At 40.2% G+C, this 25,773-nt stretch overlaps 2 protein-coding genes across 2 annotated transcripts; both read left to right on the top strand.

The window, feature by feature from the left end:
• The first annotated feature begins 1,341 nt into the window (after positions 1-1,341).
• Positions 1,342-11,808, top strand: dars2 (aspartyl-tRNA synthetase 2, mitochondrial). Its single transcript, XM_080861726.1, has 17 exons — positions 1,342-1,781; positions 2,187-2,286; positions 2,869-2,932; positions 3,025-3,126; positions 3,557-3,652; positions 3,727-3,850; positions 4,033-4,079; positions 4,291-4,397; positions 6,319-6,388; positions 8,064-8,243; positions 8,376-8,483; positions 8,622-8,684; positions 8,851-9,003; positions 9,095-9,313; positions 9,401-9,511; positions 9,616-9,691; positions 11,162-11,808. The coding sequence occupies exons 1-17, from the start codon at positions 1,607-1,609 to the stop codon at positions 11,344-11,346; spliced, it is 1,980 nt and encodes a 659-aa protein (XP_080717852.1). The 5' UTR covers positions 1,342-1,606; the 3' UTR covers positions 11,347-11,808.
• Positions 11,809-12,971: 1,163 nt separating this feature from the next.
• bpnt2 (3'(2'), 5'-bisphosphate nucleotidase 2) lies at positions 12,972-25,477 on the top strand. The gene is made up of 8 exons (XM_080861173.1): positions 12,972-13,581; positions 16,763-16,835; positions 17,116-17,262; positions 17,438-17,597; positions 19,328-19,423; positions 20,516-20,677; positions 20,987-21,121; positions 21,513-25,477. The coding sequence occupies exons 1-8, from the start codon at positions 13,439-13,441 to the stop codon at positions 21,656-21,658; spliced, it is 1,062 nt and encodes a 353-aa protein (XP_080717299.1). The 5' UTR covers positions 12,972-13,438; the 3' UTR covers positions 21,659-25,477.
• Positions 25,478-25,773: the final 296 nt, after the last annotated feature.

Here is a 25,773-nt window from a genome sequence, read left to right as displayed (position 1 = left end):
TGCAGCTTGTGGGGATAGGTTAATTGGATAATCCAAATTGCCACTAGGTGTGAATGTACGAGTGAATGTGAGTATGAATGGTTGTCTGTCCTTGTGTGTTGGCCCTGCGACAGACTGGCGACCTGTCCAGGGTGTACCCCGCCTTTCGCCCTATGACAGCTGGGATTGGCTCCAGCACCCCCCGCGACCCTGAAAAGGATAAGCGGAAGCGAATGGATGGATGGATGGATGGATGCACAGATCACTATAAATATCAAGAATTAACAGAGAGTGGGTGTTCGCCCAGGGCACCAAACAGGCTAAGTGGGAACATACATACAATCCTTTCAAAGAAAAAGGAAAAAGCTCCTCTCCACTGCACATGGGTGAGGCTGTGTGCCTGAGATGACCACAGTAGTGACAGCGTCTCTCTGTCAAGACCAGAAAACCGGCTGTTTGGAAAATGTGACGCCTGAACTTGGGGCTTAAAGGGATTACTTTTTACATACACACTGACCTGATAATTTGAAGATTTGGCCATGATCATGATAAGCTTTTAAATGGGGAAATATAATAGCACTGTCATAATACTTAAAGTACAAATGAAAATATAGAAATTAGTGTTGTATAAATTTAAAATGATACAATGAACTGCCTAAGGGAACTGTAAAAATTAATATAAATGGAGAATACAGAGACATTCGATACAGACATCTGTAGAGACAGAATTAATGAACAGAATGCAATAATACATTAAGGCCACATATACAAGGAGAAGCGGAAAACAAACCACAAGGGGAGATATATCTCATCTCAGATAAGCAGTTAGGAAGATGCTTTAAAACAGTTGTGTCATTGCACTGTTAGAACTCAGTGCAATGAACTATCACAAACTATCACAAATTTCTGTCATTTTACACATTTATTGTGGAGTTTCACTGCACACACAGCCCACTTATGATCGAGTGGGCTGTCATGTCTCATCCAGTCATGCGGCACACAGCCCACTCGATCATAAGTGGGCTGTGTGTGGCCCACGATGTGACACGAGTTTGACACCACTCTTTATAATATATGTTTTCTGTGGTTTATTTTCTTAAACAAATTTAACGAGTTAAGAAGAGAACAAACTTGGGGTTGGTTTTGTAATTCTAATGCTGCGTATAAATAATCTGGCAACAGACTAAATAACATCCTTGAAAAACTAAACTAAAAGTTGCGTTGTCTCTAGAAAAAGAATCGGAGATTGATGAAATCTTGAAAGCGTGTGGACTTTTTCCTCGCGAGTTAGATCGATCATGTCGCAGGTTGACTGTTCTCGTCTAGCAACGTGACGTCACGTCCGGTAAAAATGCGCCGATTGCCACATGACTGGATGAGACTGAACAGATGCACAGCAGCCCATCCTCATGAGCAGGCAGTCGTGAAAACTTCTCACGAGTCTTATCCGGATCCAGGAAGAGTAACGGCAGCTCACCTGCTCTCACTGCCGTGGAGCTTCATAATGCTCACATTACAACCTTAAGGACTCTGCAAGCCTGTTACTCTGAGGGAGAGGAGTGCGACAGACACGGCTCTGAATAACATGCTCTCCTCAGCCTGAGCTTCACTCTGTGTTTTGAAAGAAATGGCAACAAAAGGCAGGCTGGTGCTGCGGAGTGTGTTCACAGGACTCAGAGCTCATGCTGTCTGGTATCAGAGCTCAGCTTCGACTCCCAGTCAAGGTCGGCTGCTGTGGAGACCTCAGCTCAGACATCTGAGCTGCTCATACGGACTCTGCGGGGCTGCTCCGCCCTCCACAGGTACTCATCAGCTGGCTGTACTCCAGCCTGTACACTGACGTGACGTGCGTGCGCCCAATGCCACTACTTCTTCTACTGGTCTTCTACTGGTCTTCGCCTGTCTACATTTGTAGTTATTGGACAGGATTCTCAGTTGAGTCCAGCTTGTCCACATCATTCATGTTTCATTAGAATCCTTTAGAATCTTCCACTTTGTAGGAGACGTGTTTGCTTGTATTATCTAAGACTTTTGGACACTTATTATTTTGTAAAACATTTGTTCTTCCGTCTCTGTAAAAACTGTAATTCTATACATTTCTGCATATCTGTTAATGCGGCAGAAATTCACTTCAGTTTCAGTAAGTACTTAAAATGAGTATCAAAGTGTAACTTGTGACTTGTGTCCCAAATCCATCTTACGATCAGGTCCCAGCAGTCTGTCGTTCAGGAGTCACACCTGTGGAGAACTGCGATCAGATGATGCGGGGAAGAAAGTCACTCTGTGTGGCTGGGTCCAGTATCTCAGGTAGTCAGCCACTGGTTGATTGATATGACTGAGCCCCCAGTGTGTTTTACAGATGGCTGTAGTAACCCACTGTTGTACCTCTCTCCTGACCTCCAAAACCGAAAGTGTCCAATTTGGGTTAATCGCTCTATAAGACCTTTGCCGGTTCTTGTGTAATTTGGCGTTCCCCAGCCTTTTCTCCCCGTTTCCCTTGCTTAAGAATGGCTTCATGACAACCAGCTGAAAATGGTCAGGTGCAAGGACTGGACTGGAAATGAGTGAAAAAGCAGCAAACGTCTTAAGAAAACCTCTGGGTGCTGGTTTAGCTCACTGGGATGAGCAGGCCGTATGTCTGAGAGTGGCCAGCACAGGTTTGAATCCGACCCGCAACCCTTTGCCACACGTGTTCCCCTCTCTCTCCGTCACTCTTCACTGTACTCTATCGAGTACAAGCAGAAAAAGGCCAAAAAAAATTTAAGTAAAACTCTGAAAGATCTCAAGAAAGCCAAGAGAACTAAGACCATCTTAAAAAAAGTTCTTTCATCATTCTTCAAAGGGTCTCATATAAATTTGAGAAACAGTATGTGTCTCTGCCCCCTACAGGCAGGACCTGTTCGTCATCCTGCGAGACTTCAGCGGCTTGACACAAATTCTAATTCCTCAGGAAGTATGGAAGAAAACAACAAAATACACTAACATTACCAATGAACGCTGTGCTGTAAAATACAGAACTAAATAGTTTGTTTCCTCTGTTTTAAGTCTCCAAGTACTTTGAAAGCCACGTTGTGCAATCTGACGCCCGAGTCTGTCATCAAGGTTACAGGAACAGTCAGGAACCGACCAGTGGGGCAGGAGAACAAGGTCTGTACGTGCTTCTGAAGGTGCAGTGAAACACCACCCACCTGCAGGGGGTGGTGAGGAAAGTCTAGTTCCTGTACTTTGAGTTTAACCCACATGGGCCAGGAATCCTAATTACTACAGCATCCAGTCACACTGTGCTTAATATACTGAGTGCCTGGTTTTAAACGTGGAAGGGGAAAAAAAGTACCAACACTCTCTCATCAATATGTTTCACTATATTTATCAAATAGCATAATAATGTTCTGTCCTTTAATGAACATAGTAAAGGACAGGGATCAGAAACTTTCTTTTCCAAGGAGTGACTGTCTGTCCTAAATAATCTGGTGAATTGATACCATTTCATCAATCTTAAATTGCTTTCTGTAGCAATATAATGAGACTTTTGGTGATTAGTCGCCTAATTCTGTTTTGAATCGTGTGTTTAAACCAGGAGATGCCGACAGGAGAGATCGAAGTCTTGGCAGAGAATGTGGAGGTCTTCAATGTGTGCCAGAAGCTTCCGTTTGAGATAAAAGACTTTGTCAAAGTAAGTAACTTAACGTTACATGGACGTGGACTATTGAGCACGCTGTAATAATAAAAATTTTTTTTACTCACCAGAAGTCTGAGTCATTGCGGATGCAGTATCGCTACCTGGACCTGAGGTCATCACAGATGCAGAAGAACCTAAGACTGAGATCCCAGCTGGTGATGAAGATGAGGGAGTATCTCTGTAATGTGCACGGTATGGACAGCCATGTTTGTGTTCTGTCTTTAATTTGCCCAGACATAAAAGGTCACAGGACTGTCACTGATGTTGTTGCCTGTAAGAGGAAACCAGGTGCAGGAACTAATCTGTTCTTGCTGTAGCAAGCTCTGATTTTCATATGCTTTTTGCTGTTGTTGTTGTTTTGCTGTAATGAATAGGCTTTGTGGATGTGGAAACTCCCACTCTGTTCAAAAGGACACCAGGGGTAAGACATTTGTAGACATTTTTACATGTTTACCAGGTTAAAGAGCAGAAACTTGCACAACAATCCACCTTTAATGGTCTATAAGAACAGTTTCTAAAAAAATTCTTTGGTTCTATTAAATATAAATATAACAGCAAAAACATAATTTGGCTTACATGTTATGGTTTCATATCTGATATTTTAATGAACTTAATGAGTGTTTGTGTTTTAGGGAGCCAAAGAGTTTGTGGTTCCCTCCAGAGAGCCAGGATTATTTTACTCTTTACCCCAGAGTCCACAGCAGTTTAAGCAGCTTCTCATGGTGGCTGGTGTAGACAGGTGGGTGCAGGCTCCACAATCTGCTATTTAACAGAAAGATGTTTGTTGTTTTTAAACGCTGCACTGGTCCAGATCGAAAACAGAGTTAAAAGGGAACGAATAGTGAGCATACAGTTCTGGTCAGAAGTTTTCATCCACTCGTCGGGAGCATGAATGTCATGGTAATTTGGGGCTTTTAATGATGATGTACATACATGCGTCTTTAATGTATGTATGTATGTACAAGGTTCTACAGTGTCTTTTAACTACTGGTTAGTGATCATGATTTTGCCCTTTTTGCCAGTATAAAAATGATTTTTTGACAGCATTCATTGGACTGACCAGCACTCAAGAATGGGGAAAGAACTCACTTAAGGTCTTGGAAGGAGACCTGTAGATGTATACAAACTGGGAAGGTCTGTTGGAGACCTTTCTAAACAACTGAATACTGCAAGATAATAAATTCAAACAACTGCATGTAAATGCAAATTGTTTGGATTGTCTGGAAGAAGACCAATTTCTCCCTCAGAGGAGAGGAAATTGATTAGGTTATTCAGGAAACAACCCAGGAAGCACAGGGCTTAAGACTGCCATGAACTTGAACATTAGTGCCACTTTCCCAAGTGAAACAAGTTTTATATTACATGGACTGAGAGGTTGCTGACCCAGAAAGTGAAGAGGTTTTATGGTTGGACGAGACAAAGATTGAGCTATTAGGCCACAATTACAAGGGGTATGTTTGGAGGATTAAGATGAGACTTTCAAATCTAAGAGGACCATACCAACCGTCAAGCATGGTGGTGGTAGCATCAAGCTTTGGGGATGTTTTGCCACCAGTGATACGGGTAAATTGCCCAAAATAGAGAGAATAATATAGGAGGACTACTTCCAAATTTTTCAACAAATCCACAGCTGGACAGTTGAAACGGTCTTCCCAATACTGCAACCTCAACCTAGTTGAAAATTTGTTGGTTACACATAAAGGCTGGGACCAGGAAACCAACCAATTTAAATGAACTCTAAAAATTCTACCAAGAAGTGGTGGTCAAATATCCATCGAGAATTATGCCACAAGCTTGTTGACGGCTACTCAAAGCGTCTCGTCGAGGCAAAGCATTGTAAGGGACATTAGAGAAATAATAGTCAAGTTATATTTGTTATTAAAGATGTATGCTGTACATAAAGCACGTGTATCATTCCACCCTGGGAAAAAACAGTTCAAAGAGGTTATTTAAAATTACTGTCACGTTTATGTTCACGATGAGCGTCTGCAAACTTCTGACCACCATCAGCTAATAAGAAACCATTTTAACCTCCTAAGACCCAAACTCTTTCATGGCATGCGTTTTTAATTTCTCTTTGATATTTGGGCTGATTGGGACCTGATGAATGTAAAAACAAACAATTACCAGTTGTTGTTTTGTTTTTTAACCTGATTTTTGTTTCTAAGAAAAATGAGAGCCACATATGAGGATATTCGTTTAAAATTCGATAGAACAGTAGCAGTATAATGTCCTCGTAAGTGGATATCAGGCCCTTGTAGAGCAAAATTGAGTATTTTGTTCTAAATAACCCAAAATATGATGTCCACATATGTGGACGCCAGGTCCTAGGAGGTTAAAGCAAGTTTGCTATACCAGCCTAAAATGTGATGACTAGGCATGGAGCAAATACTGGAGATTCGTACTCTGTGTGTGAAACATGTACTTGGATAAAAGAGAAAAAAGCCTAGGGGTATTAATCTTATGTCACTGCCTATATACCGGGGAGAAGAACCAAAGGATGATTGCACTCCCATACTGAAATAAAGCACTTAGACCTGACTGATTTCCACTGCTGACAGCTTTGCACACATAACAGAATTTTTAGAAGTCCACCACGTTAGAGTCAGAACCTGCTGTTAATGGCCAACAACCTCTGTCTTCTGTCTCCTCTGTGGCAGGTACTTTCAGATAGCCCGGTGCTACAGAGACGAAGGCTCCAAACCAGACAGGCAGCCTGAATTCACCCAGGTGAGATGGAATACACACAAGTTTGAAGTGCCACAGTTTAAAAAAAGAAAAATACATTTTTCAGTCTGTTTCAGACATGAGATATTTGAAATTGCTGGCCAACCTCCCATATATCTGTTTACAAGTAGTCCTCTTCATGCATGTGTGACATATGCAGCACACGCGCAGCAGTGCAGGCAAATAGTTGTGTGCACACTCACAGACACAGCTGAACATGGACATTTAAAAAAAAAAAAAAACTAACAGGAGAAGTTGCAAAAGCTATCCAGAGCTCAGAGCCAACTGCGGTATGAGCAACAAATCAAAACAAATGACAGATTCGTGAAAAAGAGAAAACGACTGATGTCCTGTTAGCTTTGAGTATATGATTAAACTGCCCTTTCCTATACTGGGAGTCAAACCTCAGCTGCCTGTGTGAAAATCTGGAATCTTAACCACTAGAAGTTTGTTCAGTTTCTGAAATAAAATGTCTGACTTCAAACCCGCCCATACGGAAAAGAAATAGTAAAAACTTATATGTGATTACTCATGAAAGTGGCCACTTTCATGAGTAAATCATATAAGGCTTACATGATTTACTCATGAAAGTGGCCACTTTCGCATTACTTTCATACATTGTTTTAGTAAGTATCCAAAACATACAAGTTTCATTATATAATTTTTCAAGGGATCTTATATCTGTTTTCACACTTATATGCTTTTCATACAAGTTTCACACAAGACAGATACAAACTTTATAAGATTCATATATATATCTTTTCCATATGGGCGATTTCGTACCACTTGTGTGTGTAGACCACCTGTTAGTTTTAATATTTTATCAGCTGACTGGTGCATTCAACAGCTAATTAAACTGTGTAGTGTAGCTCACCTGCCTGAAGTACAGGTGAGCATACTGGGTGTTGAATCCAGGCCACTTGTGTGAAAAACAGGAATCCTAACCTGTATCAAAATGTTATGCTTCAAATCTAATTGCGTGCCGTTCGTGCATGTAGTCCAGGATTCTCCTTCTCAAACTACTGTGACAAATTGGATATTTTTGTCCTCTGCTGAGCCTAAGCATTATGGATTTTTTTTTTAAATCCACAAAAGTTATATATAAAGGTACTGCTAAGATTTGATATTTTATCACCCCACTGTTGCATAAAACTGCTAAAAAATAATAATTTAAAATGCTAAGAAATGTAATAATAAAGTACTTAAAGGACGAATTAAAAAAACTAATACAGAATAATTAAACTGTACTTTTTACATGGCAGCTCACTTCCCAGATGTAAAGCACACAATATAATTTACTGTAAATCTTGATCGAGCCTGTCTCGATGTTTCAAGTTGATTCCAAAGCTCTTTTTTGTTTGGATCCTGCTGCTGCTGGAATTCTTTTACAGCTGTGAGTGAAAACATTGCAAACAATGATGTGCGTAATTTAAAAGGTTTGCTGATTTTGCACCAAAATAAGATTTGCAAACACATACTGGTGCCATCTTTGCTCCTGTGATATTTTATCACAGATTTCAATTCAGGATTGTGTGAGTACCATGTGTCTCTCCTGTAATCTGAGTACATATAGTCCGATTAGTCTGGCCCATAGACCGGCCTGTTGTCACATACATGTGACATGTTGGATCATGTCATGTTGTCTGAATTCTGAAAATCCTCCTGTCGTTTCTCCCAGGTGGACATAGAGATGTCTTTTGTGGACCAGGCAGGTATCATGTCACTGGTGGAGGGTTTGCTGCAGTACTCTTGGCCTGCAGAACGTGGTCCTCTTAAGGCTCCTTTCCAAACTCTGACATATGAAGAGGCCATGAGGGACTACGGTGTGGACAAACCCGACACCAGATTCAACATGAAGGTGTTTGATTTCTTGGGGTCCTAACTGAAACTATGTCCTTACTGAACATGCTACATCTTTTACTCTTTTGTTTAATGTACAACATGAGTGAATTATATGATTTTTTTTTATTTTATTTGTCTATTTGTGCAGCTAATAGACCTCAGTCAGATCTTCCTTTCCACGGAAATTGAATTCCTCCAATCAGCTCTTGGCCAACCAGGAGGCTCCGTTCGGGCCGTCTGTGTCCCCAGTGGAGCAGTAAGAACAGAACCATTTCCTGTGGCAGAGAATGCTGAAAATGTAGAACAGAAGATGTGTTTTTGTGCCACAAGAGAAGCTGACAACTCTCATATGTGAATTTGTGTGTCTCACATTATGTTTTCTTTCTTGTAACAGAAACTTTTCACTGGGAAGGATTTGGAAGAACTGAAACAAATAGCCAAGACTCAGTTTGGACAGGTAGGTCTCTTATCCTTTTCTTTCTTTTACGCCTCACGTTGTTCTGAGATAAACACTTGTGTGTTACAAACACTTGTGTGTTACAAACACTTGTGTGTTACAAACACTTGTGTGTTACAAACACTAGTAGAAAGTCACAAGTTGTGTTTTCTCCTCGTGCGTTAAGGAGCTGAGCCTGGTGCTGGTCAGAGCAGACGGGACATTGAAGTCTCCCCTGAAGAAGCTGCTGTCTTCGTCTGTCACAGACGAGCTGCTGAAGTGGACTGAAGCCAAGCCAGGAGACCTGCTTCTGATTGCAGCAGGCTCCCACCACACTGTTGTAAGAGGCTTGGTTTGAGTCGGCTGTCAAACAAAGAAGCACAGAGCTGATACAAACGCTCCCTTCATCTGACTCTCTTTTCTGCTCTCAGTGCCCATTGCTGGGTCATCTTCGCCTGCAGTGTGCAAAGCTCCTGGAGTCTCATGGTGTGGTCGTGCGTGACCCCTCAGCCTTCCACTTCCTGTGGGTCGTGGACTTTCCTCTCTTCTTGCCCAAAGAAGATGATCCAGAGGAGCTGGAATCAGCTCATCATCCATTTACTGCACCAGTGCCAGAGGACACACGGTTACTCTATACTGATCCACATAAGGTACTCGTGTAGTACTTTATTAGTTATTTTTAATTATGTAGAAAAATGCAGGATGTATCGTCTGTTTGTAAATTCTGTATTTCACAGGTTCGTGGTCAGCACTATGACCTGGTGTTAAATGGCTGTGAGATCGGAGGAGGCTCCATTCGCATCCACAAAGCCTCAGAGCAGTTTTATGTACTGAAGAATGTCCTTAAGGTCAGTGGCTTCCTCCATCTTGGTGCAGTTCAGTCTTTCACTTATGAAAGAGTGGGACGTTTCAGTGTTAACACTAACTGTTTCCAACTGTTTTTGTGTTTCAGGAGGACCCCGGACTTCTCTCCCACCTCCTCGAGGCCTTGGATTCAGGAGCGCCGCCTCATGGAGGCATTGCTCTGGGTGAGCTCAACTCTGCTCGATTTATCACTGAGCTCGTATATGACTTACATGTGTGCATACACTGGGTTTTTACTAACCACACGGTATCAACCTGATATCATTGCTTTCACTCTAAATACTGTTTGTAGGCGGTCCAGTTTCCCTAACCACTGAAAAGAGATCAGTGTATTTTCTTGAATTGCTCTTAGCACTAACACATATCCATGGCAGCATGCTTGATTTTAGTTACACATGTTTCTCCATTAGTTGTATATAAATCCCCACTATAGCACTAACTGGGTAATTATTAGTGTTCCCATGCCATTCATTAGGCAGGTCATTCTTCAGCCCACAAACCACTGTCTCGTGCTACAACGCCAGCAGCTAAAGTCCACATAATTATTTACAGTGCTGGACCAAGACAATAAGGATGGATCAGTTTATAATTCATTTGTGGGATTTTTATGTTTTAGCTCATAACTGTATGAGATTTCTCAGAATGTTTGTTGTTCAAACTTAGAGTTAACATTTTGGTACGCTGAACAGAGAAGGAGAGACACTTACAGTTGGATGGTACTTTTATTAAAATTTCTGGTCAATTTGTGCATCCGAGTTTGTGAATGAATAATTTAAGGCTGGAGTAACTGTGTGTGTTTGGTTTTTTTTTTTTTTTTTTTTTTGTTTTTTTTTGGGGGGGGGGGGGGGGTCCAATTTTGTTATTATATATTTTGTGCCATATCCCAGCATCAGGCACCTTAAGGCACCTAATATTGTAAATACTCTCTAAAAAATAATACAGAGAGAACCCAACAATCTTGAAATGTCCTTTGAGCAAGCACTTGGTGACAGAGGGAAGGAAAAGCTCCTTTTTAACAGGAAGACACATCTAGCAGAACCAAGCTCAGGGAGGGGCGGTCATCTGCTGTGACTGGTTGGAGGTGAGGGGAGGGACACAGGACAAAAGACATGCTGCAGAGACACAATCCAAACTGCTCTGTAGTTTGTGAGTCTTGTGGTTCTTTGTTTGGTATTTGTTTTGTGTGAAGTGTGTGAATAGAAATGATAAAGTTGAAAGCTGTACTTTCTGGTTTGACCACAGGGTGGCAACACTGTCACTGTTTGTGTCATTAGCTGGCACACAGTGACACCTGAATAAGATGTTCAGAGCAGAGCAGCACCGGGCCTGAATGGAGTTTCAGTAACTGTGAGCAAGTCAGTTATTGTGCAAAATGATTTGGGTTTGGAAGATGTGACTTGACAAATGCGCAGCAGTGCTGAACTTGTCTGACTCTTACTATTAGCCCATTTCAGCTGTATCTGTCTGTACCATTCGACTGAACACGATCAAGCTTTTTTCTGCCAGGTCCTTAGTATAAAATGCATGTATTGCGAAGCCTGCATGGACAATTGAACAGTGAATTCAGAGTAAATTGTGCAATATTGAACAGTATATTGATCAAGTTGTCTCTTTATTTCTTTATCCTTTTCTAGGTTTGGATCGACTGGTCTCAATAATAGTCGGAGCTCCCAGCATCCGCGACGTAATCGCCTTCCCCAAGTCATTCCGCGGTCATGACCTCATGAGCCGTGCACCCGACTTGGTGTCTGAAGAGGACCTGAAGTGTTACCACATTTCTGTTAAAATGCCAACAGAGCAAGGAAGAGAGGGAAAGTGATTAAGAAGAACCACAGACATCGAAGGATGTCTGTGTAGTCCCAGGTCTGGTGAGGCTGAGGAGATGTGCAGACTATCAGCAGACAGCAAAAAGACTTTGAGGCTGTAAGATCTGTGCCAGATGGCAAAACAACAGAGACAAGAGATACTTGTGGCTGCATTGATGCTGCCGTCCCTCTATGTTTGTGGTCCTTCGTATCAAGTTTTTTAGATATTTATATCTTTTTACTGATTCTGTACAGCTGCTTATTATGGGGTGGTTTGGTGTACATGTTCAAATGAGGCATTATATGAAATAATAATAAATCTATAATGTCATTGTTTTTGATGCCAAGAAGTTCAATTTCAGCATGTGCAGAACTTTAAAATCCAAAAGTCAGAGATTCTCACTTATGATTTTCATGATGATCTTCATACATCTTCTGTGTAATGTAAATAAAAACAGCAAGCAATGATTTGAAAATGACGTAAACCCATATTTTAGTCTCAGTACGTGTATCATTTCATGGGAAATATTAGCTCAGTTTGAATTTGATGGTCGCTAGATACAACTAACAGGTCAGAAACAATAATGAGAGCATCTTAGTGAATCTGTTTCTTAGAAGTAAGAATGGGATAGAGGTTCACCAGTCGGAAGAACACTGTTTACAAATTATAGAATGATTTCAGAATCATTTCCTCAATGTAAAATTGTGATGACTGAAAAAAAAATTTCATATCGGTGCATAATATACCAGAATCTGGAGAAATCTCTGTGCGCAACAATTAGGCTGAAATTTGTGTGTGTGATTAGTGCATGGACTCGGGAGTAATCCCAGAACTGTGAACACCAAAATATACTGATTAAAGCAAAGAAGAAGCCATATAGGAATATGATCCAAAAGCACTGCTGTGTTAATAAAATTGACTGAGGCAAAGTGGAAACTGTTCTGTGGCCACATAAATCTAGCAACTAGCCAACTTTGATAGTAATCTGGATTCGTAAAATAAATTAGTATAGATAAATAATAAACATGTTTATTTTTTCATTCGTTTATTAAAATAAACGGGAGGTTTGCACATACTGTAGGCGCATCCGTCACTGTCAGTGCACAGTATGTGTAGTGTTACATAAAACTTGTGAATTTGTCTACTGAAGATATTGTTTTTAGTGCATGTCATTCACCTTTAACTAGAAAGGGAACCAGTTTCTCCTAAAAAAGAAAAGAAATAAGGAAGTCACTTATTAGAGACTTTGCAAGCCTAAAAGCTATATGCTTGCAAAGTCAATATTATGCATTTATAACTCGCTAATATGCATAAGAAGTCAAATTAGGATAGCATTACGATAAAAAGAACCCAATTTTAGTAAAAATATTAAAAACTAATAATTTTCATAAATCATGAACAGTTTTGTGACAAAATATGATTTTTTGTTAGGTAAAGATCGGTTTCCAAAGCTTATCTAATATTTATTGGCTATAGTAAGTTTTTTTTAATCATCCTAATGTATTTTTTCTAAATGGAAGAATTTTAGTAGTAATAAAAATAAGTGCTATCTGGAAGTTTAACGGCAATTTAAAAAAAAAAAAAAAGTCAAGACGCAGAAGAACTGACAGCAGTGACGAAAGCAGCAATAACCCGGAAGGGAAGTGAGCAGTCGCGACATCTGTAGGTGCATAGGGAAAATGAGTGAACAGAGGTGTGTTTGTTCTGCTGTGAACACTTGGCTCGTTTCAGTTAGTTAACAGCGAGAACCAGGAGCGGGGGAGCTGTCCAAGAATCGGAATGTCGTTCTAAACGGGAGCGGTGGCCTCGTTTTTGGGTGAATTCTCTCAGACATGTCGGACGATGCTAAACGGCTAGTCAGCTGCTAAAAAATAGCCAGTGTGTTGGGTTATTTGACAGCTTGTTTCCTAGCTTTGTTTTAGCACAGTCGACGTGTTTATCAGAAGATTAGCTGGCAGTTGTGAGGCAACGCGGATCTAGGTTTTCGTGACTGGCGGCGGGGGACAGCCACGTCAGCTAGCTCCTGTAAGCACTTATGTGCTTTTATTTTGGATTTGAGTAATCATTTTCCGGCTAAAAAACCCGAAAAGGCTCTCCGTGTAGCCATGGCTCCGATGGGTATCCGGTTGTCACCGCTCGGTGTGGCGGTGTTCTGTCTCCTTGGAGTCGGTGTCATCTACCACCTGTATTCCGGGGTCATCTCCAGCCGCCTGGCTGCCTTCAGGTCCCAGACTCCCCTCTCAACACAGTAAGTGGTAAAACGTGATAAAACTTGTCACTGCTCGTAGAGTGTCTGTCTGTGGTTTTATTCTCATGTACATGTCTCTAAAATGCATTTATTTTCTTGTCAGCTGACACAATTCTTTGTTAATAGATGAAGCGCGCGAGTTTATCTGGTGACAGTATGACGCCAAAGAACTGTGCTGATGCGTGTTCGTAATTTCTCTCCCTGACGTTCTTATTCGCACACATTTTTATGGGATCTGCTGTTAGTGAGCCCTACAACTGCAGCATACACTTTATACCAGGGGTGCCCAATCCCAGTCCACGAGGGCCGGTGTCCCTGCAGGTTTTAGATGTGTCCTTGATCCATCACAGCTGATTTAAATGGATAAATGACCTTCTCAACATGTCTTGAAGTTCTCCAGAGGCTTGGTAATGAACTTATCATGTGATTCAGGTGTGTTGACCCAGGGTGAGATCTAAAACCTGCAGGGACACCGGCCCTCGCGGACTGGGATTGGGGACCCCTGCTTTATACTATCTGTACTCGGAGCGGATGTTAGTCCGCTCCTGGTATGCTGCCAGCGGGGCAGTCCAACCAGATTAACCCATCACATGTCTGCACCATGCACAATACATCATACATGGCATCTGCAGGTGTCAGTGGTTTTATGTACCGTTCCCTCACAAAGAAACTACCTGTAAGGTTTCTTAGAAAGGAACCTATTAACACCTTCTGGCAGATGATCTCAGATTTATTGATGTAATTGTAACTCAAACTCTGATGTTAATCTTCATGGTTGAGCTGAAATCTGGTCAGAATGAAGAAGGTGCACATATGTGACAGGTTAATCTGGTTGGACTTCCCCGTTGGCAGCATACAGGGAGAGCTCACTAACATCCACTCTGAGAACAGATAGCAGTTGGTACCTCACTGTCACCAGGTAATCTGAAACACAGGCTCATATCACTCTTACATTTACATGTAACACTTGACAGTTTCAGGCAGTAAAATTAAAGTATAAGTGTCTTTATTTTTCAATAAGTTAAGGAAATAACTTGCCACAGTTTCAATGGATTTAGTTCTTCTCAAGGCTGTCACTTCATGCAGCCCCACTATGATGCAGGGCTTTGTGAGGCACATGCAACATGTGGCAGGGCTCTTTGTTCTGAACTTGACTCTGAATGATTTTGCCTGTGCAGTTGGCTTTGTTGTCCTGCAGAATGAATATGCCTTTCTAAACGACTCTGTGTAGTTTAGGGGGAAAAAAATAGAGAGAGAGAACTGGCTTTAGTTAAGAGGGTTGTAATCAGTGTGGGTTTTGTGAATACTGTGATAGCACTGGTATGTTTTGTTTAAAAAATGCCTAGGACTAGCCTTGATGTAGTTCTGTGACACTGTTTGAAACTAAACACTGCCTCAGCCCATTTTAAAATCTCCAAATCTTTGGCTAAATACCCACACCTATAATCACAAGGCTAAGATGAAGCTATGTCATCCCTTTTCTAGTTCTTTATTGACAAGACCAGCCAGCAAATGAAGAATAACATTCAGTACTGCGCAAAAGTCTTGATCCAGCCTTCATTTCTTACTAAAAAAATGTTAAATAGCTGCAGCAATTTATTGAAACATTCAAGCATACAACACAAACGTGTTTGTGTAATTTCAAGAAGTTTGAAAGGCTGAACTCTCTTAGGTAGTAATCTTTCCTATAATTTAAGTAGTCGAAGGACATTCAAAGTTCTTTGGATGTTGGCTGCGTTTTGTTCCGTTCTCTTGTCAAAATCATCCCACCCTGAGTCAATAATGTTTAAGTCCCAGCTCTAAGGATGCCAATCCATGATTGATGATGTTCATTTGTCCATTTTTCTATCCGGGTACTCTTTTACTACGTTTGCAGAGTCTTTGGGATCTTTTTCATGCTGAAAAATGAAAGAGTTTAAGATACTGCTTATCTTTATTTTTTAGGCCCACTTTTTCTTTTGTCCTCTACTTGTTTAGATTCCTCAACATTATTTTGCTAAGGATGCACTTCGTACCATGCAGAGATAGTCCAAGTTTTCAGCTAAAAGCTGATAAGCATTTTATTATCCGATGCCTTTCAACCTGTTATCTTGGGTATTTTTGTAACTTCAACTAAAGAAATTGGAGTAAACTTTATTATACTGCTGCTAATAAAGTGCTTAAATAGAACTTAAAATTGGCTCTTTGCTAAGTTGTCTTTCATGTGTAGGCAGAACGCTGGCTCATCACTTGAGCTGGATGCCTTTTTTATGTGTGAATGATTTATATGTCAGTGTTAAGTGGTTTAAGAAAGAAATATATTCATCTCACAATGATCAGGTTCAAATACTGGACTGAAAATGACGGAATGTCAGAGGTCATTCAAGCTCCCATTTCAACAACATTGAATTATTAAGTAGTTACCAGAAATGTCAACCTGGCTGGTGTGCGTGTGAATTTTTATTAGCGATCACCCAATAGCAACATTAATCATTGTCATTAAGGTAATGGCTACCAGACTGTAGTTGGATAAAAGATCAATAAATATTGCAGGCTGAATGGTTTGCATATTGAGCTGTGGCAGAGTGGACACAATGCTCGCTGTGTGGAGGACCAAAGAGTGAAATCCAGAACGGAGCAGTCAAATCAGACTGTTTGAGGCCTGAAGAGCTGCGACTGAGGCAGAGCAGTGTGAACTTTTTTCTTCTTTTTTTTTCAGTTGTTTTTATTTTGGCATAAGCTCACTTTATCCAAAGTTCATTTTTAATATTTTCATAGTGCTGCTCTTTTATAATAATTAAATTATTTGGATGTGTTAGGTATTGTATTGTTTGCTGTACCCTTTGTTTATTAGTAGGTTCTAAAATATAATTTACTGTCATGATCTGTAATGAAATGATTAAAACCTCCAAACGTGATCCTAAATACGTAGCTGAGTAAAACTAACGTGTAACTGGGAAAATTTGATAAAAGTTAACAAGTTTACTTTGTCAAGAAATGACGTACTTGTCATTACTGCTATTACTTCAAGATGAGCTCAAAGCTTTCCCCATAGTATCAAAAGTACTACTAAATATTATTGAGTTTGAAATTCTAGCATCATATAAAACCTGATAAGGCTCATACAGTTTCAGCAGGTTAGCTGTGAGGAAAAGTTCATTGGGAAGCTAACGATTCTTGTTTTGTCCATTTATCCATGCAGGCAGAGAAGAACAGTGGACTTGAGGGACCTGTTGGCTGTCTCAATGGAGGCAGCAGAACTAGGTGGCAAAGAGGTAAGAGTTCAATTTTATTTAAGCCCCATATGACTGAAAATAAAATTTCTTGCCACTGACAAATTTGTGTCAATCTCTGATTGTAGTTAAATATTGATGTTTTTATGTTTCAAAAGAAAAAAACCTTTCTAAACGACTCCTTCACAGATATCAAGCAAACCATCTGCAAAGTGTAGAATAAACTGGATAATGAATGAATTTATAGAGAAAAGTAAGCCACACACAGCCATCATTAGCTGGTGAAAATGTGAGCTTTGTTTTGCTTTGTAAATCTCTCTAGGTAAAGCAGGTGCGTGAAGAAAATGTCCTGCAGGAGAAATCAAAGGGCAAAACAAAGGAAGGAGCTAACGATCCACTCACTATGGGCGACCTGCAGTCTCACAGAAAGATGTTTTACCTACTGAAGAACACATTCCCTGAAGTTACGGTGAGCCCAGATTTCTTTACTTCTGCATGCTGCCTTGAAATCTCCTGGGAAAACACAAATTATCTTGCCTTGTATTTGTTGGCAGGTGAGGGCTCTCATTTATAAGCGGCTCCACAAATCTGGGAGTTAAATCACAAACTGGGACTAATCTCCCTCTCTGTGTGTTTGTTTTTAGGTGAACAGTGAAGAACACGACAACATGGAGGATAATTCAATACAATGGAGCCAGAACATTCCAGGTGCAATAAGTGAGAAGTTTAAGGGGAGCAGTGACATTCCAGTCGAGAGCATTACTGTGTGGATCGATCCCCTAGACGCGACACAGGAATACACAGGTGTGCATATCACTGACGCTCAGCCAGCCTCATCTCATACTGATATCATATTTGAAGTTCCACAGGAGAATGGTATATTCAACTAATAGTGTGGCAGCTTGTGTGCTCTCAGTGAGGTTTTTCTTATTTTGTGTATGATGTTTGATGATGTCAAATCTACCATTTTCAAAACAAAAGATAGAATAGACTATAGAGGGTTTGTGTGTGTCTGTTTATTCTATTCAAAATGGGTGGTTGAGCATGGCCGAGCTAAGATCCTGTGGGACTTCCAGATACGGATTGGCTAACCAACCGGACATAGTAGTGGTGGACAAGCAGAGGAAGACGGCTGTAGTGATAGATGTAGCAATACTTAATGACAGCAACATCAGGAAGAAGGAACACGAGACGCTCGAGAAATACTGAGAGAAAGGCTCGAGAAGATGTGGAGGGGGAAGGCAACAGTAGTCCATGGTAATTGGAGCGCTCGGTGCAGTAACCCTGTCTCGAAAACATGTAATTAATTCCCATTTCTTGAATTGAATCTGCAAAAATAATAAATATATTTTCATAGGCATTAAATAGTATTTCTGCACCAAAAAGGTGATTCTGAAAGTGCTGTTAGATGGAAACGTGGTGTATTTTGGCATGGTGTGGACAAGAGAACATAAGACAAATAAATAAGGGATTGCTCAAGTCTTTTGCACAATACTGTATAAAATCATTTGTTGGAAATTGATTAAAAGAAATCCAGTTACACAAGTTCAGTAAAGATCTGTTTGTTTCCTCGACACAAGGCCATTGAACATGCTCAGAATTGCACAACTGAGATGTTTTGGTTTATTCTAAAGCTCATTATTTGTTAAATAAAGAAAAATATATCCTGATAAAATGTCTTTACAGTCAGTATTGTTATATAAAACAGTGTTATATAACAACAATTGACCTCTTTATTAATATAGAGCAGGAGAAACTCCGCTGCATTCTCGTTTTAATATAAATTATTAATTTATATTAAAATGAGATTAAAATTGAATAATAATTTATTTGTAAAATATATCATGTCATTAGCATTCTTTCTCATGATGTACCCGGGTAACAGTTTAAATGTTGGCCTGTTTCATTGGCAGCCTCCCAGATGGAGGAACACACTGGGTGCTGATGTGTATTTGTGAGACTGACTCTGTGAACGTGTCCTTATGTATGCGCATACTGAGTCTCTGTGGGTGACAGGCTGTGCACATGACCTACTTTAGTTTAAAATTAGTATGCTGGTTGCTGTACGCTTGAAAAGCGTGCAGTGGGCGGTAATTAAAGCAGAAGTGTGTTTAGAGATGATTAGTTGATTTAGGTGACTGACAATGAGTCGCCGACGTCCAACGTTTCCACCGGCCACAGTGACGTGTTCTAAACTGAAGCATGTTGATTTCTTAAGAAGTAGCATGTGAGGCTGCGGAAAGGCTTTCAGTGCCATGCAAATGTAATATGAAAGTGATACTTGTATTGTGCTGGGATCCATAACTGTGTTATTAAGGAACATTTCTGTGGAAAAAGTAAAGCCAGAGAGAGTCATTTTCAAACGCTTGTATATCAAGCTTAAACATTTAAACTGCCACGGGACCCTTTGGGTTTTAACAACAGCATAAATTATTGTTGTGATTCATGCATTTTATTCTAGATTAAGATGTCTTTTTATCCGTTTCTGTCTTATCCTCATTCTGCCTTCTGCCTCTTTGCTCATCTGTCCACAGAGAATCTGGTGAAATATGTGACCACCATGGTGTGTGTGGCTGTAGATGGTAAACCTGTGATTGGAGTTGTACACCAGCCATTTGCTGGCTTCACTGGTAAGGTTAAGTGCTTCAGCCGCTTTCACATTAAACAAGGCTCCACATTTTATTGTTACACATCCAGTCCAATAATATAAGGTCATTGTTGAGCGAAGTCAGCTTCTTGGGTGATTGGCCAAGTCCATCACTTGGTGAGTTTTCAGGGGCGTTTTCTTTTTCTAAGTTATTGGTCTTCCCATTTGGGAAGTCATCTTGGTAAATAAGTAAACTGTAAAGCACAACTGCGTCACAATTGCTGTGTTACGGTGCAGAAGCAGCAAATTCTGGTGCTACACAGTTAATCAAAAGTCAAGTGCCGGAAACCATTCGTTCCTCTTCCTTTGGAGCTTGGCCAATAGAGGCTGGCTCTAAAAGTATCACATTCTCTGTAGACTTCCCTGTTACAATGCCCAATTTGGCCATAAATAATTTTTAATAGGCTGGTATAAAAACCTGTTGTGCTGTCAGTGGATATTTCTCACTTCAGCAGCTGTACAGGGTTGAATATGTTTACAACTTACCTCTGGATTTTCTTAAGGACTACTGTTATTAGGGGCATGGCTGCTTGGACTGACAGTTGAAGGCACAGGCAGCTCTATCTGATGGATGTCTGTGAGGCGTCACCTTCGTTAATAGTTTGGCTATTTTGCTGTGAGGCACCGAACACCCGATACACTTTGTGCATACATTGTACGTTTAAAAAAAAAAAAAAAAAAAGCTTCTTGCTCTGCATTTTGAAGCCTCGTGTCTCAGCTCCTAAAAACAGATCTCCCTCTTTATGTTCTAAACATTCACCAGCTGCTAATGCAATGAGCAGCATACACCATTTTAAAGCCAAAATAATCCAGAAGACTTATTGTGTTTATTTGTATTCAGAGCGCCACTATTACACTGCACACACCTGCATATTGGCATTTGTCAATCACTTGGAAAAGTTGAACATATACAAAAAAACATGTGTAACTTTGGGCCAAATTGCTTTAAATGTATTTGGGGTTTTTTGCAAACATTTATTCATTTATTTTAACTGTAAAAGACTTTTTCTCTCTCTGAAAAAGAGACATTTACAGCTTCTTCCGTCTCTCTGTGTACTTTTCATCATTCCTTCAGCCTGGGCGGTCGTAGGTCATGGATCAAATGTGAATCGCCGCTCATCCTACAACGCCAGCCCTAAGAAAGTGATAGTATCACGTTCTCACTCTGGAAAAGTTAAAAATCGTATTCGGAATGCTTTTGGAAACAGCACAACAATCATAGAAGCAGGTGGAGCAGGTGAGTGGTCCTTTACATTTATTTAATATTTAAAATTCAAAGGCTTTAATTGCACTTAAATGTCTAGTTTTCAAATCCATTTTCCATTCACACAAAGACTTTGTGTTGCAGTCAGTTAGTTAGTTTCTATAATTTAAGAAAATGCACTGCACAGTGTGTTTTTATTGTTGCTTTTTTTTTTTCTAATGTATGTTTTTAAATTTTAAAAATTTTCCTTTTTTCCTGCTTTCAAACATTAGTACAAGATGTCATACCTCAGCTATGGCGGATGAGGATGCTAACATGGTTTAATATTTCTGTCTTTCTCAGGATACAAAGTACTGTCACTGCTGGACACACATTCAAGTGAGACAAGCCTTACAGAGGAGGCAGATGTTTACGTCCACACCACCGTTATTAAGAAGTGGGACATCTGTGCTGGTGCTGCACTACTGACTGAACTGGGTAACGTAGCAAAGATTTTTTTCCAGCCTGTCCTGTTTTCCCACTTCATTAAATTAACAAGAGCATTGTGAGATGGTACGTCTCAGACGAGGCTAAAAAGATCACTACACAATAAGCACGAGTCCTCGTCAAGAAGCTTCTGGTTCCAGTTTCATTTGAAAAGATTTAATACATTATCCTATTTTTATATAACTGTCCATAATATTTTGGACAATCCAAACAGCAAACTGAACCAATCATGCAGCCTCCTTAATGAAAGTAACAGTTATTACCTTAGGCTGCATGTTGGCTTAACTACACCTAAACAGATACTTCAAAAGAAATGAAATACTAAATGCAGCTGTATTGTTGTTCAATGACCATTTCAATCATGTAATCACTGTGATTGTAGGGGGCCAAATGACAACTCTAAAGGGAGAGAACATCGACTACAGAGGAGCTCCAGAAAATGAAGGAGGACTGGTGGCCAGTGTAGGTATAGATCACGAGGCCTTACTGAAAAGACTACGAGGTAACACAGACAATGACAAGCAGTGAAACACACGGAGACAGGGCCATAGGTGGTTTGATTAGGGTGACACAGCAGCCAGCAAGAGTGGGCTGGAAACATAATCAGGCCTGCATGATTTCATCATCATGGGACACCAAACATCTACCATCAAGTTGCACTGGAGTCACAATTACCAGCATGGACAAAAGAGCAGGACTGTGGAGCCAAATTGGCTATGACTGGAAACTGCAACAGCTGGCACAATGGCTCTGAATACTCACTCCTCTGAAAGCATACTTTCTTGCAGCGTGGAGAACTGACATGTCTTCCTTTTGTCAGGAACTTGCATACAAGGACATACAGTGGAAAACAACCCCCCACCCCCCAAACTGAGGAGCACAACACTGAACACTGCAACAAAACCCACAGAGGGACATCTCTGGTGTTCATCGTCTTTATCACAACAATCAGAAGAGAAAACAAGAATAAGAAAAGAACATGTTACAGGCAAGCACACTAGAATACTCATCAAGATTGAGTAATCCCCCTCATTATTATTATTATTAGTAGTAGTAGTAGTAGTAGTAGTAGTAGTAGTAGTAGTAGTAGTACTAATAGTACCATAGTAGTATTATTTGAGACTGGGCAAATACACTCCATATGTCTTCATATCATAAACTTCCACTGTAATATGGGGTTAACTACCCTATGTTATATGAACACATCACAGTTCACTTGGTGTAATAGTTTACTTTGCTGTTCTTGATCACACTTGAGCTGCAGGTCTATCAAACTGTAGTCCAGGGTCTCTTGTAATATATACACCCATCCATCCATCCTCTTCCGCTTATCCTTGTCAGGGTCGTGGGAGGGCTGCAGCCTATCTCAGCTACACTGTAAAATATATTCAGTCACGAGTCAGTCAGCACATGTATTTCACAAGATGTAGTCCAAAATGTCTGCTTCTACTCCTATAAAAATCAAAAGGCTATTTGCGGTCTGATCCTGGGACAAATACAAATTGATGATGTAGCATGCTCCTGACCTGATAGACCACCTTTGGGCTTGGACACTGAAAGCTGCTTTTTAGTCTGCGAGTTGTGACTCACGGCCTGTTTCTATTCATCCTGAGAGCTGCATGAAGGTTTGGTCGTTTCGACACAGGTTGTGATGTTTGCTCTCTGTGAAGTCCAAATATGAACTCCCAGAGAGTATGGGAGTCTGATATGACTGCAAGATTGAACAACCATACCAGATTTAAATTGGATTATTATTTTTAAATGTGTACAGTAAAGGGACTTTTTCCCACACCACATGATGTCCTTCCTTTCTCTTTCAGTGATGGGAGCTTTAATCAGCTAAAATAATGCAAAAGTTCCTATATTTCTGCATTCCTCTTCAGATTCCTGCAAATACATGAGTCAGACTTAGCGTGACGTCAGTCAGCACCTTCTCAGCTACTTCACACAGCGTCGCCTCCACCGTTTTACATACATGAGCAGAACATCAAAGCTAAAGACTACAGATTATACAGCAAGGGGATCTCACCTCTGCCGAGAGCAGTGTATAAGTCCCACCACATAAGCTCAGTCAAAATCATTGACATCAATTTAAAAGCAGAACGTCACAAGAAAATCAATCGTGTGTTTCAGTGGTGTCATGTTGCCATCAGCTAAATGTAAGTTTTCTAAAAAACCTTTCATAGAGAAATGTATTTCACAGATGTATGTAAAACAACCTGAGATGGACTGATGTATATTGTCTCCAGTTTGAAAACAATTTCTGCTACTGTGCAGTCTACACACTTGGAAAATTAATTGACGGGAAAAACTGCTGAAATGCCGGTGCCAGATTTGGTGGATGCTAAACTGTACACTGACTCCATGTGCATGGTTTTGAATTTTGATTAGCCTTTTAATTCTCTTAGTACTTCATCATACTGAAAATGTTGAACCTCTTCCTGCTTACTGCTCTGAAATCTTTCTGTACCGTCTGTCTGATATTTCTATAACCCCTGAAGCTGGACTGTTTCACTGTGAAATAATGCTACATTGTGAAAAATCCCAGCGAAATACAAAGTCAAGGATGTGTCTTGAGCTTGTGAGTGACCTGTTCCTTTAGTTTGACTTGGGACCTTTTTGGTTGTTCCAAAAGTTCAATGGTGGGATTGGTCTGTTACAGACTGATGGTACTGCAGCTGTTTGAAGGCTGTTAGATGTTGGGTTTGCTAAGTGTAAAATATACAGTGTGACAAATTTCCATTGTACCTGATTTGAGTGTGTTTGATCTGCACTAAACTAGACTGTCAATGAATGTTTCTATGCTAACATCGGTTGATATACCAAGCGTCATTCTCTGTAGGCAGTTTAAGAGGGATTAGAGACTTTTCAAGTACTTGGGTAATGTTTCTTTGTGTTTGTGTTTTTGTGAGTGCTGTACATTGCCTTACTTTGTGCTTTTGTGTGAGAACTGTTTTCTAAGCTGGTGGCTCCATAAGGAGCTGCAAGAAATCTAAAGTCATTTTAACACAAGAACACATGTGTGCTACATATAAGAACGTACAACTGTGGAAAATATCCTGAGCTGATTTTCTGAGGTGAAGATTTTTTCTGCATAAAGTCTGCAGTAGATTTTTTATTTTATTTTTATTTTTTAAATTTACTCAAGCGTTAAATCTTTTTCCCTTCCCAAATGGTTAGAAAATGGAAAGTAAATTCCCAGATATCTTGGCCTTGACTGAATGTGAACCAGTTGTGATGATATGTTGTTTGTTTGGAACCAGAAAACCCTGGAGCTTCATGTGTGAAAATGTCTTCAAGTGATGCTATATCCATTAGTTTGTTGGTTCTACAAGAAAAGTTTTGAATTAAATAAGAAAAATATGAGAAAATATTATTAAGATAGAAGTCAGTTACAGACCTTTGTTGCCTTCTCCTCACACACTTGTAGGCAGCAGGTTTTCATTAGGAAAATCAATCTACAGTGAATCTGTAGGATACAATTATTAGACATTAAACAGGGCTACCATGCTCATAGACACCTGTAACTTTTGCTTAAATGGTGTATTCAGTTCCTTAAGCCTTGAGCACAGTGGGTGCTTTAGTAGTCGCAATGTCCTGCTCCTGTCGGACACTTTTAGAAACGATAATCAGTTGACCAAATGTTACCAAATCGTGTAACTTTTGGAAATTTACCAGAGTCCTTCCATTCTGATGTGACGTATTCAGCTGCAATGCTTCAGATGAAATGCATGTAAACCAGTGTTCACACTTCCGACCAGGGGTGGGAATTTGAATACAATATAGACAGAGCCTACTCATCTTGAATTTGTTTTGTTTTATTCTGTGTGGTTATCTGGCTGTCCCTGCCTTTCTAACAAGAGTAGGCTCAATTTGCATTTGGTTCGGACAGGGGATTCACATTTTATTCAAAATAAAACTAATAACAAATGACTTATTATTGGAGTGGGGTAGCAATGAGTTGATAGTCACTTCAGTTTACTGGTTTTAAATACTGTGTCTTCTATAGGACTCTGACACCTGTTTAAATCGTTCTGGTTCCAGCCATACAGAGGTCAAATCAGTTGTGTGGTTAACCTGACCACTCACTCTGCCTCTAACCAGCACATAAGGGCAATAATAATAAACTGTTTCTTTGAATTTGGAAGCTGGGTGGCATATTTATTCCAGTGTCGTCTGGGGCTTTTTACATGAAAGGGTAGTGGACAACTAAATCAGAAGCAATTAATGAAAGTTGGTGTGCTATTTAAAGGCTATGGAGTGAGGGTTACTGTCAGGTGGTTTGCTCTGTGAGTGATTAATCATTCTTTTGCTGTGAATTCTCAATAAAGCATATGTGTGCATGAAGGAATGGGCTGCGTAGTCTTTGATATTACTGTAGCAGACACATGGTAGCACTGAAACGGTTCAAGCATGATATAAAAATAGCACTTTTGTAGAGTCTTAATAACATAAGAAATTCAGATAGAAGACAAAGTGTTTGAATACATCGGTGGTTTCAGGTGTGGTGGTTCCATGGTGTAATGGTTAGCACTCTGGACTCTGAATCCAGCGATCCGAGTTCAAATCTCGGTGGAACCTGGTTATTTTTAAGCTGCATGTCAAGTTAACTCGGACGGATTTGTAATAAATACAGTTGTGGA

The sequence above is a fragment of the Rhamphochromis sp. 'chilingali' genome (genome assembly GCF_963969265.1).
Source record: "Rhamphochromis sp. 'chilingali' genome assembly, chromosome: 16".
Taxonomy (NCBI): Eukaryota; Metazoa; Chordata; class Actinopteri; order Cichliformes; family Cichlidae; genus Rhamphochromis; species Rhamphochromis sp. 'chilingali'.
This window is presented reverse-complemented; position numbering and strand designations above follow the sequence as displayed.

Coding starts and splice junctions, on each gene's coding strand:
- bpnt2 (XM_080861173.1), top strand. CDS start 13,439: ATGGCTCCGATGGGTATCCGGTTGTCACCGCTCGGTGTGGCGGTGTTC. Junction 17,263..17,437: donor ACACATTCCCTGAAGTTACG/GTGAGCCCAGAT, acceptor GTTTGTTTTTAG/GTGAACAGTGAAGAACACGA. Junction 19,424..20,515: donor GCCATTTGCTGGCTTCACTG/GTAAGGTTAAGT, acceptor TCATTCCTTCAG/CCTGGGCGGTCGTAGGTCAT.
- dars2 (XM_080861726.1), top strand. CDS start 1,607: ATGGCAACAAAAGGCAGGCTGGTGCTGCGGAGTGTGTTCACAGGACTC. Junction 3,653..3,726: donor AGATAAAAGACTTTGTCAAA/GTAAGTAACTTA, acceptor TTTACTCACCAG/AAGTCTGAGTCATTGCGGAT. Junction 8,244..8,375: donor ACACCAGATTCAACATGAAG/GTGTTTGATTTC, acceptor CTATTTGTGCAG/CTAATAGACCTCAGTCAGAT.